We start from the raw sequence: 19262 nt of genomic DNA, 5'->3' as shown, positions 1-19262 counted from the left end.
CACTATTGCTCTGCCTGAGATACACTGTATAAAATCCCCTTGTGGATTCTTGTATTGAAGCTCTTCTTGGCAATCCAGGACTAGGGGTTCAGTTCTGGCTGCTGCGAGGTTGGGAAGTCGGCTTACTACCTGTCCCAGCAAAAAAGAACCAGGAATCAAAATGTCGATTCAACGCCTTAAGCTTCATCAATGGCTCGGAAAGATATCTGTCCTCCCCTAGTCATTTTTAAAACTATTTATTTTGTGGAATGGTAAAGTCTACATTAATGGCCATGAACAGAACACCAGGTGTCTCTGTGGGTCTAGTTTTGGAAGCTTTGGCTAGCTACAGGGGATCTTGGGTTCAAATCCCATTCCAGTAACAACTTTATAAAGGAACTGTCTTTATTTTATTTCGGAAACAAAAAAAACTGAAAGTAGAATATTTATTAAAGACTTAAAAAATTAAATTGTAACAATAACTAGTGTCCATATCCGCCATATCCACCGCTTCCACTGAATCCATAGGTTCCTCCTAAGAACAATGAAAGGTGTTAATTTACTAAGAAACTTTTCTATCTAAGATAAACAAAAAAAGCAAATGAAACCGAACGAAATAATTATTCAATTTAAGCCTGGAACCTATAAATCTAGGTCGTAAAAAATGTTGCATGATACCTTAAGGGATGTAATTTAAGAAAAAAAAAGAACTGTTGAATTGCGCCAAGGATATCAGAATTACAACATTTTGCTGCTGGGCCTAAGATAGGTTCTATTGATTTCTCAAAAGCCTAATTTCTCAAAGTCGTGGAAATTGGTTAATCCATATACCTAAAGTGTCTTGAGCAGCACAAAAATTTGGTATGTCTTGTCAAATAGAACCGTGTATATAAATAAGCTAAACTAATCGGTTAGATTTTACAACACCTTGAACAATCTTTCTACACAATATTAACAATCTGTTGATTCCTAATAACATCTTTTCCTTCAAAGGACACTTTTAACAATCTTTCTAAGCAATATTAACAATCTGTTGATTCCTAGAGGTATCTCTTCCTTCGAAGGAAAGGTATACTTTCGAAAGTTGTCTAATCTTTCTAAGCAATATTAACATTTGTCGATTCCTAAAGACATCTCTTCCTTCAAAAGACATTTTTAACAATCTTTCTAAACAATCTTAACAGTCTGTTGATTCTAAAAACAAATCTTCCTTCAAAGGAAAGGTTTACTTTCGCAAGTTTTCTTTCTAAGCAATAATAGCAATCGTAAGTTGCTTAGTCTTTCCAAACAATATTTTTTCGAATCAACAATATTAACAATCTGTTGATTCCTAAAGACATCTCTTCCTTCAAAAGACATTTTTAACAATCTTTCTAAGCAATATTAACAACCTGTTGATTCTAAAAACAAATCGTCCTTCATAGGGAAAGGTTTACTTTCGCAAGTTTTCTTCCTAAGCAATAATAGCAATCTGTTGATTCCTAAAGACATCTCCTCCTTCAAAGGAAGGGTTCACTTTCGTAGGTTGTTTAGTCTTTCTAAATAATATTAACAGTCTGTTGATTCGTGAAGACATCTCTTCCTTCAAAAGATATTTTTAGTAATCTTTCTAAACAATATTAACAATCTGTTGATTCTAACAACAAATCTTCCTTCAAAGGAAAGGCTTACATTCACAAGTTTTCTTTCTAAACAATAATAGCAATCTGTTGATTCCTAAAGACATCTCTTCCTTCAAAGGAAAGGTTTACCTTCGTAAAATTCCTTTCTAAACAATAATAACAACCTGTTGATTCCTAAGGACATCTCTTCGTTCAAAAGACATTTTTAACAATCTTTCTAAGCAATATTAAAAATCAGTTGATTCTAAAAACAAATCTTCCTTCAAAAGGAAAGGTTTACTTTCGCAATTTTTCCTTCTAAACAATAATAACAATCTGTTGATTCCTAAAGACATCTCCTCCTTCAAAGGAAGGGTTCACTTTTGTAAGTTGTTTAGTCTTTCTAAACAATATTAACAATCTGTTGATTCCTGAAGACATCTCTTCGTTCAAAAGACATTTTTAACAATCTTTCTAAGCAATATTAACTATCTGTTGATGCTAAAGATGTGTCTTCCTTCAAAGGAAAGGTTTACTTTCGTAAGTTTTCTTTCTAAACAATAATAGCAATCTGTTGATTCCTAAAGACATCTCCTCCTTCAAAGGAAAGGTTTACTTTCGTAATTTTTTTAATCTTTCTAAACAATATTAACAATCTGTTGATTCCTAAAGACATCTCTTCGTTCAAAAGACATTTTTAACAATCTTTCTAAGCAATATTAACTATCTGTTGATGCTAAAGATGTGTCTTCCTTCAAAGGAAAGGTTTACTTTCGTAAGTTTTCTTTTTAAATAATAATGGCAATCTGTTGATTCCTGAAGACATCTCGTCCTTCAAAAGACATTTTTAACAATCTTTCTAAGCAATATTAACTATCTGTTGATGCTAAAAACAAATCTTCCTTCAAAGGAAAGGTTTACTTTCGTAAGTTTTCTTTCTAAACAATAATAACAATCTGTTGATTCCTAAGGACATCTCTTCCTTCAAAGGAAGGGTTCACTTTCACTTTAAGTTGTTTAATCTTTCTAAACAATATTAACAATCTGTTGATTATTAATTAATTTATTTTTATTAATTTTTCACCCGTGTATCTTTTTATTTTTTTAATCTGGCACCTACTACTACCTAAAACTGAATACTACAGAACTTTCATTAAAAACTGAAGTGCTGATTTTAATTTTTAAGATATGTATGGTTGTGTTCCTTCACTTAACCAACTGCTGCAACCATATTTTTTCACCTTCCTTGATACTTTAATTTGATTTAACGCAGTAGCATTATTCTTTCTATCAGCTACTAAATAAAAATTTATTTTTCACAATTAATCGAATCAACACACATTATTTGAGAATATTTAGGGTTGCGATGTTCGAACTGTCTTAAAAACATAACACATACAAATTAACCTAATGAACAAATATAACATGGACAAAGTTGTCGAACCTTTTAAAAGCCAACTGAACCAAAGAATAGGCTATGTGAAACTTGTAAAAAGCGAAAAATAAAGCTAGTGTCAAAGAAAAAAATTATTAACGTCATCTATCGTTTGGTGACTTTTTATTCCTAAAACTTCTGCAAATTTATTATTTTGGGTTGTTTAAAATGCAGGGGAAGGTATAGAAAGCAAAATTCTTTCACTAATAGGCCTACCAGCTTAATGTGAGCCTCCCCACTTAATTATGTCAAAATTGCTCCTAGCTAACATGTGCCTGCTTACTGTAGACTAGGTTTTAGCTTAACACAATTCTTTAAAACATAAAATGGCAAATAACAATCGTTTTCTGAAAATTATCAGGTGTAATTCTATAATTGCAGATTAATTACATCAATTATTACATTTTTTTAAGTTTCTACTTTTTCAATGAAGTCGCCAGACGCACACTGAAAGTGGCACTAGTGGCTTTTAATCCCTATCTTTCCATGCCAATTTTTCGAAGATCCAACTCTTATAAGCTCTCATTATCCTTGGATATGGGTATTTTTAATCCCTATCATTCCATGTTAAATTAGCAAAGATCCAACCGTTACAAGTTTTCCATTTTTTTTCACTGAACCTTAGATTTCCTGGGGCTTAAAACAGATAAAATTAAAAGTGCTAAAAGGACACAATAGTTTTTTTTTTTTATTGTGTTATTTACTTTCTAGATGATTTATTCTTAAAATGTCAGTTTTTTTAAACAACGGTAGGTTTATTGTTTAGTTACCAAGTATAAGGAAATCTGATTGTTTGATTTGATTTTGTGGATTAAATTTAAAAAAAATGTTTTTTAAAACTGAAAATAAGGAGCAAGATTAAAACTTAAACCACACAGAAATTATTCCGCATATGAAATGGGCTGTTTCCTCCTCAACGCCTCACTCTGTACGCTAAAGTTTGACCCTGTCACAACTCTACTTTTCAAAAAGGTAGAAGCTTCAGTGTAAAGGACGAGGCTTTGAGGAGGGGACAGCCCTTTTTATATACAGAATAATTTCTGTTCGTTTTAAGTTTTAATGTCGTTTCTTACTTCCAGTTCATCAAGTTCATCCAAAAAGAAAGAAAAGTGGATGGAAAATTGGTAAATTCAACTAATTAGTTTTGAAAATATTTTTTTAAAGAAAAATAGCAGTTTTCATACAAGAAACTTTTTTTTTCTCCAAAGTATGATATTATTGTATTTAAAATATGATAGGCTGAAGAAACCCAAAATATTAGTTTTCTGCTTTAGCATATTTCCAATCCAAGAACGGTAAAAATAGACATTTATTTTCCCATTAGAATTCTTGCAAGTTTAAGTTCAATATAGTTTGTGCCATTCAGACTTTGGCAGGCATAATATTACAATGCGAGATAAGCCTTCTTACCCACTTACAATTAAACTAACCTAACAGCGAAGTAGAATAGAGATACTGACAGAAAAGGAAATATAGAAATGAACTTCACAAACACCACTAGAATGTCATCACTGCAAACACTACACGGAAAGAAAAAACCTAAATCAACAGAGGGAACTAAGGGACCAAGAAAAACAAAAGTAGGACAAGGGTTGTTAGAATTCAGGATCTTTTTTTTTTAGCAAGACCAAGCAATTGTTCCCCCACTCAGAATCTGAAATTCAGATATTACGCTGAACTTTGATTAGTCATCAGCTCTCCAGACTCACAGGGAGACTTTAGGCTTTGCACCGTTTTATAGATGATCTTCTCTAGGTCATTAAGGGCGCAACAATAATAAAAAAATAATAATTACTAAGATATTGATTTCGGTATTAATAACTAATAAGATATTTATTTCAGAGATTTATTCATAAGATATTTATTCATTTATTTACGAGAGGTACGTCAGAAACTCGTATTAATAAGACATTAATAAGGAAAAGATATTGATTCTGGATTATTAATAATTAATTAATAACTAATATTAAGAATTGGTGCATTTGAAAAAAACTAAGCTTTGCTTTAACTTTCTACCCAACCTTTTGTCTTAAAGAGATGACTTGTAAGTTTTGTAGAATTACTTACCAATTGCATTACTTTGGGCAGCTGATGCTGCATTCGAAGCTTTATTAGCAGCTTGTTGAGCTCCAGCCAAGTCAGCAAGCGATGCCTGCTGTTTCGCAGCCAGAAGTTGAGCATTCCCTGCTGCTTGTTGGGCCATTTGGTTTTGAGTAGACTGGATGATCAAAATGGCCTGGAGTGTAGCTGCAGCTTGACTAGCATGATTGCTCGCTGCTGCAGCAATAGAAGAAACAGCCTGTGCTATTTGGATTGCTTGATTTTTTGAAGTCTCAGCAGCCTGAAGAAAAGAATATCAGGATGAATTTATATATATACAGAAACTGTAAAATAGTTTAGATAACTTCGAAGACCACACTGCCTTTCCATGACGAAAGTAAAACAGTTCAAAATAGGGATGATACCTTTTTATTGACAGTGAATAGATATAAAATTATATAACTGGATATTTCGAACACATATACAGTGTTCATCATCAGCAGTAAGGTTTTACTGCTGATGATGAACACTGTATATGTGTTCGAAATATCCAGTTAAATAATTTTATATCTATTCACTGTCAATATAAAGGTATCATCCCTATTTTGAACTGTTTTACTTTCGTAAAATCGTTTATTCCAACTCCATTCGTTTTTTATAGAATAGGTTGGCTTCTTCATACTCTTTGAAATTTTGGTAGGGTAAAGATTGCATCCAAATGACAAAAAATTGACTAATAAGAAAAAATAACACAGTTTTTCATTAGTTTTATTTACAATATTTTTTTCAGTTCAAAGTATTTTTAAAACTAGAAAGAAATAATTTTCTACTCGGCTTTTATTGTATAAACGGTAATTGCTGTATCCCAAATTAAGAACAGCCAGGTTTTAATGCTTGGTTCTCTTACCGTTGTTTATCTAAACTTTTGGCTTTTGCGGTTACTCTTAATCGTATTTACTCTTTAACTTTCAATTTTGTTATGATTATAATTCTTATTAGTAGCAATTTCTCTAGCTGCTGCTTATAACTGCAGAATGCAGTAAAAAACTCGAATATGCAGCTTAGATACCTGTAATTCAGATGCTAAATTTCAGAGTGTGTAGTAGTCTACTTTAGAACTATTTACAATTTTCTCCTAACAACTTAATGATTAAGAAAAAACCTTAATAGTCTACTGCTCTTTAGGGGCCTCCCCCAGGCCACTCAGTGCGTCCCCAGGTGGCCATAGGGGATCGTCCTACAGATATGTAGGGCACCTCTATAGTAGGCACGGACCAAAGGGACCTTGTCCCTGGGGGTTCATAATAGAAACTGGGGCACCCTTGCCCGGGGCGACAAATACAGGTGGAAAAGGAAGAAGGATTCTCAAATGTACTCTCAACAGAGTCTATCTATGTGTCCACACGTCCCATGGGCTACAAACCTTCTTGCAGTAATGAGCTAAATTACATTGTGACGAAGAACAGCATCGTAAGAGGATCCTCTATAGGAGGACAACTGCGGTAGGACATAAGGTTCAGATCTATGTACAACGGCCTCTGCAAAAGGGTGCCTTGACCCTTTTGGGGTACCTGCAAGACTGGGGACCTTGCGGTCAACTCTATTCCCACTTGAGTAGAGGCACCACTCGAGGAAATTATAGCCTAGTAAACGACACAGCATTTGCATGGGATTCTAATTAATGGATAGTTTTTCTGAGTTTGACCTGTTTTGAAGGGCATTTTCAGTCTGAAAAACCTCTTCCTAGCTAATTTATCTACTATGGGTTACCTTTTTGTAGTAGCATAATATTTGTAGGCATGAATATCTAATGACTGGGAGGTAATAGGCTTGGGACTTCCTGTGCAGTATTTCGACTCTTGTTGATAGAACAGCATCACCAAGTGCTGAAAAAGATGGTGTGACAAGGATGGGCCCAGTATTTCACAATGCCTTTATTCATACTAGAGGTCCTTGGGACTTCAGGCTGTCCGGTTCTAACCGCTTCTTAACCGCTTCAGTGTAGACTTGAGAAGATATGTTGATGCCCGTCCTGCACTGGTATCCGAGATTATTGATTTTCTTGAGGCCTAAATAGCTTCAATGATTTAAGGAACATGAAAATTAGAGCTTGGAATGTTACGACATTAAAAAATGACTACCGTATCGACAATTTGACTGACCAATTCAGACGATTCAAACTGGACTTTTTAGGAGTTTCAGAAACTCATATCCCAACTGTAGGTAGCAAATTTCTTCTAATATGATACTTTTGAGACTGAGAGATGCTGAAGATAAAGTTTTAAGACAAGAACAGTGAAAAGTTAGAGGAAGTGTCAACCAATTTTTTACTCTTAGGCTAATAATTGAGAAATGCCTTAGTTGTCAAACACCTTTGGTCCTCAGTCTTATAGATTATGAGCAAGCGTTCGATTCTGTTGATAGAAGAGCTTTAGCAAAGGTGTTATCCTTGTATGGTATACCAGACAAATACATTAAAGTAATTAATGCTATGTACAAGAACTTCACAGCTCTGGCTCGGGTAGGAAATGAGGTTAGCAGCTGGTTGTGTATTAAATCAGGAGTTAAAAAGGGTTATGCTCTATCCCCCTTTATATATATCATTTTGATGGATTTTGTTTTAAGTAGAACAGGAAAGGCAATGGGAGACCACGGAATCAAATAAGGAGGAAGAACTCTCCTGGACATAGATTATGCTGATAATATAAGCAATCTAGATAAAATTATGAGCAAAATGAATGAGTTTTTAGAGGTTTTGCAAGTTCAGGGTGCTAGAATAGATTTGATAATTTAATTTTAAGAAGACTAAGTCACTAATGCTAGGAATAACTGAACATGAAGAGGTGATGTTTGGTAAAAAAAATTTATCAGGTGGGCAGCTTCACTTACCTTGGTAATATTATTAGTAAACAGTGAAGGTGGAGGTGGTTCCCACCAGTGAAGGTGGGAACAGTGAAGATGTTAAAATCAGAATAGCAAAGGCTCAGGGTTTTGTTTCACAGTTAAAAAAAAGTTTGGAAGATTAGGAAGATAAGTCTGAAAAACAAGACTAGATTATTGGAAGATTCATTGATGACGTGATTACAGTGGTCAAATATGGCTCTGAAACATGGGCACTCCGAAAAGCGGATGAAGATTTACTAGATATTTTCCAGAGAAATTGCTTACAAATTGTTCTGTTTACCCGGGTGACTGACCGTATTTCAAACAGTAAGCTGTACTTAAAATGTGGTTCAATCACACTTTCTTGGGCAATAACGAAAGAAAGGTTGAGATGGCCTAAGCACGTTATACGAATGAAGGATGACAGATTACCGAAGATTATCCTTTTCGGCCAACCGTCTAGGGCTAAACAGTAATCAGGTCGTCCTCATCTGGGTGGGAATATGTCATAAAAAAGATTTAAAGGAAATGAGAACTTCCTGGGAGGTTGTAAAGAGGGAGGTTTTGAACAAATTGGGATGGAAAAGGAGCGTGCGTAGCTGTGTCGGCCCCAGGCGGCTTGGTGCTACAGTGAGTTGTTAGTAGTAGCAGTAGTAGTAGTATTTCAAAATTATTATATTTTCTTTAAAATAAATTAATGTCAAGGTAAAAAAGAGAAAATAATGTACCTGAGCTGCTGCCTGTACTTTTGAGGCCAGTGAGTTTTCTATTTGTGCTGCACCTTGACCAGCCTGTGCAGCCTGTGTGATTAAAGCTACTTGGTTTTGCTTATCAGCGACGGCAGCAGCTGCTTTTTGTGCGGCTTGTGCAGCTTGGGCAGCCAGAGATGCAGTAGCTTGTTGAGCAGCTTGAGCAGCGGCAGATAATTGTGCTTGTTGTGCAGCTTTAGCTTGATTAGCCGCTTGTTGAGCAATGCTTGAAGCACCTCCGTAGCCTCCTCCATAACTGCCTCCGTAGCCACCTCCATAACTTAGAACTACAAAAAATTACCAGTCAATTTAATTATTATAACTTTTATTCGCTAAAATAGACGAAAGGATGCATATCACTGCAATAGTTAACGGCATTCTTATTTGAAATTTGTTTTCACCGCTATTTTGGTTAAAACTTGTTATATATTTTCATCATAAGAATTAAGGCTGTTTCGTATATAATCTCATCTCTTTATTTCAAATTTAAGTAAATTTTGTATTATCATATTTTATTTACTAGTTTGTTCAAATACATTTTTTTCAATTAGGATGTTCCAGGTATTAAAATAAAGTCTGATTGTTTGTGAGTATTGCATTTCATCTCTAATTTTATCAGGTTTTTAAAATGCCTGTGTTTTGCGCTAGCCGTTTTGCATAAAAATATTTTTATTTATTTATTGGTTCGAAAAAATTACCAATTCCACAAAAACTACACGAGGAATTGAAAAACTTTAAAAATTTGAAAAAAATCTTTTTTTTCAGCTTTGCATACAAGATTTGAATTAAAGTTATTTACAAAAAGATAACCCTTCTTTTTCATTATAAAGCACAAGACAAAAATATATTGATTTGTTCCAAATAACCGAGTTGGAGAATACACAAAAGACTCTAAGAGCTGGTTAAATTTTACACAAAAAAGCAACTCTCCATTATTTAACAAAATAAACATCTTTTTATATGTTTATTATATAGTTTACAAAATTGTAATAAATATAGTAATATGTTACTATATGTTTACAAATAAACATATAGGAATCAAATAAACATGTTGACTGGTGTGTTGACTACTACAACTCTTGTTACAAAAATATGGTTGATTCTTGAAAAAGAGAAGAGAAATATAAAGACCTTCAACAAGTTCTGTTTTTTTCTTAAAAGATGGCATTACCAGTGGCCCATCTATTGAATTTCAAATGGTTACGGAGTTTGAAGCACAGAAACACAATTATCTATGTAAGTTTGAATTCCAGTGTAAACAGTGTAAAATAAAATTCTTATTGGTCCTTAAAATGTTTGATTGTTGTCAACTACAGCACATTTGTGAGGAATTTAATTCACTGCTTTATTAAAGAAAAAAAAAAAAAAAAAAAAAAAATGCCAATACCCCTAGAACTCTTGTTGAGACCTTTTCTCTGATGTCCCAATTATGTTCCTAATTTCCTATATGGTTAGCCCACTTTTTATTTTTCAACTAATCTCTGGCAACATGAATCAAGTTTATAAAGCCACTTTGGGCATTATAAACTTTAGGAGGGGAGAGCGATCCCCTTGAAACACCACATCGAATTCTTTTAAAGAAGATTACTATACGCAAGCTTCCTGAATATGTAAATTATAAAGTTTCCATATAATAAAGAGAGTAAAGCATGAGGTAATGTACCTGCTAGTTGCAAATGAACACAAAGTAATGGCTTTAAATGACACCAATGAAATCCAAGGAAAATATAAATTAAAATAAATAATTATATAAACAATGTTTAGTATCCAATTTTTGATTACCTAAAAGTAGAAGTTTTCAATGAACCTCTTGCCAGCAGCCACTTAAACCTCCCAAAAATTGCCAATTACTGAATATAAATTTTCGCAGACTGGTGGTTGAAACGCCAACAAGATAATGCGAATTTTAAACAATCAGTAACAGGTATATTACCTTATTATTGTAAAAAACTGGAACATATGCCCCGTTAAAAATATTCTTGGGGGCTATAAGGGGACTTTACAATACCACTGTCATACCTGAAGTTTGTAACTAAAATTTCACACATATGAGGTAATTGCCAAAATTATTAGCACTTTGCTCAAATGTTGAATCAGCAGAATAATATAGATCAGGAGCATCGAAGTGTGATTACACATATATATTACCCTTTTGATCCTCCCTTTGGATGCAGATCAGCAAACAGTTTCTGGTAATTACTTCAGAAATTTTGATATGTCAGGTACAATCTATAGGCGATAACATCTTTGAGTAGAACCTAGTGGTCTTACAGATCAAAGTTGATAATTCTCAAGAAAAGCTTAATATGCACTTAAGAAAGCTAAATATGCACTTAAAAAAAAAGAATTGAATTACCTGGTGCAGGAGCTGGCCTGCTTCCATAGCCACCACCATGACCAGCAACTCCTCTTTTGTCCTTAAAAATTGTAAAACAAAAAATTTTAAATTATTTCATCAGTAAAAGATAAAAAAAATTTTATGGCAATTATTTCGAACGTATAATTTTTCCCTGAAGTTGAAGTTTGGACCATGGTAAACAAGGGGCTATAGAACTTTGTTTGAAGTCCCTCCCATAAAATAAAAAGGTTAGTTTGAAAATAATAAAAGGTTAGTTAAAAAGGTCTTTGAATAGCAATCTAAAAAAATTACAAGACCTAAGTGAATTTTGTCTTTTATCCTATCAGAACAAGACCAGTTAGCTTTTAGCCATTTATAATTCCAAGGACCAAAAAAAAAGAAAAATATGTTCTGCACCCTCTCGTGGACCTATTTTGGGTTTACCATACAGAGAAACTACTCTTGGTTGTTTGAAAATTACGAAGTTTGCAGGGCAGTATGACACTTTTGTTAGTGTTGTCATGTTGAACAGTTAAAATAAATAAGAGAAAAACTAATTAGCTAAATTTTAGACCTTATCAGGTGGTAAATGTTCAAACAATAACAATACTTTGGCTACGAAAGAGAACTTCACCCGCAAAGGAAAGCTGCACCTTCTTAATTTGGAACCTGTAACCACATAGCTGAACATGGAAGTCTTGTTTTGCAATTTTCTAAGATATATACGGCTATGTAAGTTTTCTCATAACCAATTTAAATAATCAGATTATACTTTTAAAATCAACAAATTTTCAAACCAGGGGAAACTAACTTGCTACCATGGTAATATGGTGAACTGTTTGGTAATATGGTAAAACTAACTAATCTACTCATCCCAGATCCGAAGAAAATATAAGCCAAGAATTAAGTCGGCTATTAAACAAACATCATAAAGGAAATTGTGTAGCGCAGTAAATAGTGCGTTGGAATTCTAATCTAAGGGTTGCCGGTTTGATTCCTGTCGCAGTAAAATTTTCATAATTTAGACAATAAAAAGTCTAAACAAAACTTCTCTTAATAACTACTATGTGACACCCACCGTCATGACTAAAATACTGCAACAACCCTAAATCATATAAAAATCAAAAGCACAAAACGCCTAGGGCTTTTCCTTAGTTGGAATAGTAAGAGACGAGTTTCAGACAGCCATGCACCTAACTAAAAGGGCCGTCTTAGCCAAATGGACTGGTGTGCTTGATTTATGATTCTTTGTCCGAGAGTACGAGGGTTCGAATCCTAAAGTACCCAATTATTTGGTTTCGAACAAGGGTCAGTTGCATGACACTGTAAGTTCAGCCAGAGTCGACCCAGCTCTGCATGGGTACCTGTAAAAATCTTGGGAAGATAAACAAAAAGGATATGCGAAAGCAAAGGACGATTGGCCCCCATCCTCCCATCACATTTCCTGGCTGTAGGGTCAAGAAACAGATATCGTAACTACCGGTAGGGACTGTGCAGTCCAATTCCGTATTCTTTACTTTTTTTACCTTTACCATAAACGAAATTGAATATAACGAAATTTCTGTCATTGAGCAACATGAAATCTTGCTATAAAAGTGAAACTTGACCCCTGTTAAAATCTACTCTGCCAAAACAGTGGCCAACTATAGTCGGTCAAAAAGATGAAGTAGCATTGTCATTTATGGTTTAAGGAGGGCTCTCCAATTTTTATGCGTAACGACGCCCCTGAGGTTTTTATAGCTGACAGGATGGTTTGTTTGAATTTTTTTCTCTTCTCTTATTTTCATCTTTAGCAACTATAAATTTTGTCCTGATTATTTCCTAACAAACACGGCTACATAAAAATTGTTTCAGTAATCATACGAAAGTATTTTGAAGATTTAACAACAAGAGAATTAAGAAAACATTTATGTAGTTTAGCTTTCATCAATTTTATTCCTAGATACAAAAGCCATATCTAACCTCGAATAATTGAATGTTAACAGTAAATCAATTAATAGCAGAAGAAAGTTATACTTTTTAATCCTTTCAAATAAAACTAGGAAATTTTAAGGAAAAGGGTAATGTCTGAAGACAATTTTTAACATTTTTCTTTTATCTAGCGGTCTGTTTAGCACCAAACATACGACAAATCTCTAGATAATTTTTGCGAAATTTCCCTATCTAAATAGTGTAGAAATTTAAAAAAATAAAAAAAATGATTACATTTTTGTAACTCAAGCGGCACGGTTAATAAAAAATACCACTAGATGAATATCAAGTTCAACCTAAAAAAAATGCGAACTGAATGATGGAAACAAAGAGTGTGCATCGTTAAACAGGGAGGATAAAAAAAATTGTTAAGAATCTTAAAGAAACACGACTAGGCACAAAGATAGAAATTTTTTACATGGAACATATACCTAGGTGAACAAAAAGGTGAATAAAAACAAACAAAAATTTAAAAGAAATCGTAAAAAGCACATTAGATTTAAGAGGTAACCACCTGTACCCCTCCCCCTCTTTAAGTAGCTGAAATGGCTATTCAGCTAATAATATGTAATTTGTACTTACTCTTCCCCCGTCTTCTAATCCTTTATTGTCTTCCTCTGCAGCCACATAGCAAACTAAAAGGAATACAAGGTAAAGATGAAATAAAGCGGATATATATATATATATATATATATATATATATATATATATATATATATATATATATATATATATATATATATATATATATATATATATATATATATATATATATATATATATATATATAGTCAACTCGAATATAAATATATGATGGATAAGAATAATCCAAATAATTTAAAACATGTTTTGTCAAATAATAAAAGATATTTAGATGATATTTTGGTTTAAAATTGTAAGGAATTCATTGATATTTCTAAAAATATATATCCATCAGAGCTTACTCTTGAACCTAGTCATGGTACTGGTCTATATCATTTCTTAGATTTAAATATTAATATTTCTGATAATAATAAATTAAATTTTAAAATGTATAATAAAACGCATGATTTCGAATTTGAAGTTATTAATTTCCCGTTCCCTGAAAGTAATATACACTCAAATATCACATATTCTGCATTTTTTTCACAGTTACTTAGATATGCAAGGATTTGTAGTAATTACATTGATTTTGAAAATAGATGTAAGATTTTAAGAACTTTTAAATAAATACCAAAATAATTATATTGAAATACTTAGTGAAATCTTTGGTTAATTTTGATTTTCCTTGTTATTGAGTTTGGTGTGTCCCTAATGTTTGACAGTGGATTTCCGGAGGGTTTTGCATATTTTGTCGTTTCAAATGATCTTATTTTACATTCATTTCCTTGATTTTCATCTAGGTCATATGAAAAATTTTGAATAATTGTTTAGTTTTAATATAGATTGTGAATTGGTAACTTAAATACATGAGAGCCAGAATTAAGGTAGGATAAGCTTGTTTTGGTGTTACTTGGTTGTTCTACATTTGCTCGTTTTTTCATAGGCATATATTTTGGGGGGGATACCTAACACGGGGATACCATTGGGAATTTATGGTGGGCACGCCACTTGCCTGGGTAGAGAATTTAAAGTGCCGAAACCCTATAGGCGAGTGTGCATTCTCCTGATGGGCCCTTGTGTTGGGTTGTTGTCTCTGAATTATTTGTCTTTACAGTTTTCTATTGTTTGGTAAATGACGACTTATACTTATTGATGACATGACTGCCTGTCCATGGATTATTCTTTATGGTTGATTGTGTATGGTTATGCTGTTTGACCTATGTGATTGTATGGATGAGTAGGGTTAAGGCCTCGTTCAAGTGCTGATCTATATTAATCACTAATGTAGGAAAACAGTATTCCTTTTCTCCTTCTGTCTTTTTTTTTTTTTTTTTTTTTTTTTAATGTGTTTGTGCTGTTGCATTGGTGATTTCTCTTTTCATTATATATATATATATATATAAATAAGTTGTCTGTGGGTCTGTCGGGTGACGTCATTATATGACGTCTGAATTATTTCATCATATACCAATTCAAAAACGAATGTATTCAAGCCGAAGTAGCTGAGTTGGTAAAGCGTTATGTTCCAGGTTCCAGGTCCGAGAGGTTCCAGGTTCGAACCTTGGCTTTAGCATTAATACAAAAGAAAAAAAAAGAAAAAAGGTAAAAACTACAAAAAAAAACTAAAAAGAAAATACTAAAAAAACTAAAAAACTAAAAAAAGGTAAAAAACTAAAAAAAAAAAAAAAAAAAAAAAAGGTAAAAAACTAAAAAAAAAAAAAAAAAAAAAGGTAAAAACGTCGTTTGGTGCATTAATACAAAAGAAGAAAAAAAACTAAAAAAGGTAAAAACTACAAAAAACTAAAACGAAAACACTAAAAAAACTAAAAAAAAAAATAAAAAAAAGGCAAAAAACTAAAAAAATAATAAAAAAAATAAAAAAAGGTAAAAACCACGAAAAACTGAAAAATAAAGGAGAAAAAGAAAACTAAAAACAGGGACACAGGAAATATAAATGACGACCGGGACACTCAAAGAGAAATTACAGAGTGGGACACCGGGACATAAATGACGGCCGGGACACAGGGAATATAAATGACGACTGGGGCGCTCAAAGATAAATTACAGACTGGGACACAAATGACGACCGAGATACTGGGAATATAAATGATGTCGGGTGACGTCATTATATGACGTCTGAATTATTTCATCATATACCAATTCAAAAACGAATGTATTCAAGCCGAAGTAGCTGAGTTGGTAAAGCGTTATGTTCCACGTAGATAACTTCGAAGACCACACTGCCTTTCCATGACGAAAGTAAAACAGTTCAAAATAGGGATGATACCTTTTTATTGACAGTGAAATTGTTGACGATTAAAACAGTTCAAAATAGGGATGATACCTTTTTATTGACAGTGACCTTTTTATTGACGTTTTATTGACAGTTTTACTGCTGATGATGAGCACTGTATATGTGTTCGAAATATCCAGTTAAATAATTTTATATTTCACTGTCAATAAAAAAGTATCATCCCTATTTTGAACTGTTTTACTTGCGTTATGTTCCAGGTTCCAGGTCCGAGTGGTTCCAGGCTCGAACCTTGGCTTTAGCATTAATACAAAAGAAAAAAAAACTAAAAAAGGTAAAAACTAAAAAGAAAATACTAAAAAAAAACTAAAAAAGCTAAAAAAACTATAAAAAGGTAAAAAACTAAAAACTAAAAAAGAAAAAAAAAGGTAAAAACGTCGTTTGGTGCATTAATACAACAAAAGAAGAAAAAAACTAAACAAGGTAAAAACTACAAAAGACTAAAAAGAAAATACTAAAAAAACTAAAAAAGCTACAAAACTAAAAAAAAATTAAAAAAAGGTTAAAAGCTATAAAACTGAAAAAAAATAACAAAAGGTAAAAAACAAAAAAATAAAAAAAATAAAAAAAAGGTAAAAACTACAAAAAAAAAAAAAAAAACTAATAAAAAAAACTAAAAACTGAAAAAGAAAAAAGCTAAAAAAAGGAAAAAAAAACTGAAAAATAAAGGAGAAAAAGAAAACTAAAAACCGGGACACAGGGAATATAAATGACGACCGAGACACTCAAAGAGAAATTACAGACTGGGACACCGGGACACAAATGACGACCGGGACACAGGGAATATAAATGACGACCGGGACACTCAAAGAGAAATTACAGACTGGGACACAAATAACGACCGGGAGATATAAATGACGACCGGGACACTCAAAGATAAATTACAGACCGGGACACAAATGACGACCGGGACACCGGGAATATAAATGATAACTGGGACGCTCAAAGAGAAATTACAGACTGGGACACTGGGACACAAATGACGACCAAGATACTGGGAATATAAATGACGACCGGGACACAGGAAATATAAATGACGACCGGGACACAGGGAAACAACTACAAGGGGGATGCCGGGGGCACAGGGGGATATATAAATGACGACAGGGACACAGGGAATGTTCGATTAGCAATCACCATCAAGAAAGCTCAAGGGCAATCATTAGAATAATGAGGTATAGATATGAATACAGATTGTTTTTCCCATGGGCAATTATATGTTGCATGTTCAAGAGTCGGTAAACCTGACATTTATATGCACAGACAATGGGACAGCCAAGATTGTTGTAAATTCGCAAGTTTTACGTAGTTAAAAATATATATCTATCTATATTCACAGGTGGGACACAGGGACACAACTACAATGGCACGTAACTAATATGGCGCGTAACGACTTACACGCGCGGGGAGGGCTTGGAGGGGGGGGTGCGAAGCCACCCTAACAGCTAGTATATATATATATATATATATATATATATATATATATATATATATATATATATATATATATACATATATTGTACATCCATTGCTACATTGTACATCCAATCGCGAAAAAAATATAAGAAGTTGTTGAGTACACTTTTGCAAAGGTTTCAGGTATAAGGTTCTCACAAAGGGCCTTTTAACCTTTCAAATACGTTTCTTGGCGATTGAAATTAGAGACCCTTGAACACTATTTTTCATTACAAGTCCAACTTTTCAATTTATTTCCCACTTTCCTGACGTACTATTCAATATATTTCCCAAGTATCAAATATATTGGGGAATTTTCCATTATAATGGATGAACCGAGCATGCTGAACCTGAAAGAACCTCATCACAACTATTCCATTTTAATTCAATATGTTTACAAATTGAATTAAACTATTCCATTTGGTTGCTTTTGTTTACATTGTTCACATTTTCTGGATATAATTTTTTTTTTATTGATATTCTTTTGTTTGCTCAACGCCCAACGAGTAAGATAATCAGTCACACGTATACGCTCTTAAAACACTGAAGGAAAACGTTGCGTCTGACATAGCCTTCTTAAGGATTTATATTTGATTCTAATGGAGATTTTGGGTAATAAAAATCAATATTTATGTAAATTAGTTTTAGGATTTTTATATTTAAGTGCAGCATATTTCTATTATATTGCAAATATGGGGGGGGGGGCAGATCGTGACCCCCCAAGTCCAGTGAAGATGGTGAAGACTAGGTAATCTTTAAAAAAATTAAATAAGGAATACTCACATAAAGCAAGTCCAACAATTAAAACCTTCATTTTGCTGCAATTGACGTCCTGGAACAAAAAAGCTAAAATCAGCATCTCAAAACAGAAAAAAAATAGCGCAAAAAGTTCGTTATCTATCATCCATACTATCGTACCAGCCGAAATTTAATTCTAGTTCTTTTGGTTCTGCCCTAAGTAGCCATTTTTCTGAAGACGCTAATCATGTAATGCTTTTTGAAAATACCATTTTTACCATCACCATATACCATATACCACCCTATACCATTTACCATATACCATTTAACCTAAGTAGCCATTTTTCCGAAGACGCTAATCATGTAATACTTTTTGAAAATACCATTTTTACCATTACCATATAGCATATACCACCGTATACCATTTACCATATACTATTTACCCTAAGTAGCCATTTTTTCGAAGACCCTAGTCATATAATGGTTTTTGAAAATACCTTCCAGAGTATTAATGATTTGGATATTAAACCAGTTGATCGAGAGGCAATGGAAATTAAACTTAAGCTAAATAATAATGTCTCTCTAATAGGGATTTGGGGAATTACTCTCTCACTATTATGCAAAAATATAATTAAAAATGATTTAACAAATTATATTACAAAACCGATAACCAATACCAATGAACTTGTGTCAAAAAGACATTTTAGGTTAGTTCCCAAAAAAGCAAGAATTGCATTAAAACATACCCTTGATTTGTTTTTATCTGATTTAATTGCCTTGTTCCATGTTGTTTCTTCAGTCCTAGTTAAACTTCCTTGAAGTTTCCTTTTTGTTTAAATTTTAGTTTTAATCGTTTATGTATTTTATTTTAAGTCTTATTTTATATTTATCTGTGGTTTTCTGATGGTGCCTCTTAGATATAAAGCCAAAAAAATTCATTTTGTAAATATCCTATGTCTCAGAATAATTCCTCATTTTTAAACATTTGTTGTTTGTATTAGGGAATAAATAAAAATAAATAATGGACAAATAAATTAGGAATAATAAATTAAAAAAAGGAAATGTTTGAATAAGAGGATTTACCATTAAACAACCCCACCTTCTTTTTGTCTTTACTCACCCGTTTCCTTTTTCATGGAGGGAGAAAATAAAAACGAGGCTAAGGCAAGAAATAAGGAAA

The 19262-nt window shown here is 32.9% G+C and overlaps 1 protein-coding gene across 1 annotated transcript; it reads right to left on the bottom strand.

The window, feature by feature from the left end:
* Window positions 1-366: 366 nt before the first annotated feature.
* LOC136039670 (uncharacterized transmembrane protein DDB_G0289901-like) lies at window positions 367-18176 on the bottom strand. The gene is made up of 6 exons (XM_065723569.1): window positions 18128-18176; window positions 13579-13631; window positions 11044-11104; window positions 8667-8974; window positions 5083-5356; window positions 367-514 (listed from the first exon to the last, which is right to left on the bottom strand). The coding sequence occupies exons 1-6, from the start codon at window positions 18156-18158 to the stop codon at window positions 462-464; spliced, it is 780 nt and encodes a 259-aa protein (XP_065579641.1). The 5' UTR covers window positions 18159-18176; the 3' UTR covers window positions 367-461.
* Window positions 18177-19262: the final 1086 nt, after the last annotated feature.

This window comes from Artemia franciscana, chromosome 19 (assembly GCF_032884065.1).
Source record: "Artemia franciscana chromosome 19, ASM3288406v1, whole genome shotgun sequence".
Lineage (NCBI taxonomy): Eukaryota > Metazoa > Arthropoda > Branchiopoda > Anostraca > Artemiidae > Artemia > Artemia franciscana.
Note: the sequence above shows the minus strand (reverse complement) of the source record. Positions and strands in the feature narration are given on the sequence as shown.

Coding starts and splice junctions, on each gene's coding strand:
- LOC136039670 (XM_065723569.1), bottom strand. CDS start 18,158: ATGAAGGTTTTAATTGTTGGACTTGCTTTAT. Junction 11,105..13,578: donor GATTAGAAGACGGGGGAAGA/GTAAGTACAAAT, acceptor ACAATTTTTAAG/GACAAAAGAGGAGTTGCTGG. Junction 515..5,082: donor TGCCCAAAGTAATGCAATTG/GTAAGTAATTCT, acceptor CATTGTTCTTAG/GAGGAACCTATGGATTCAGT.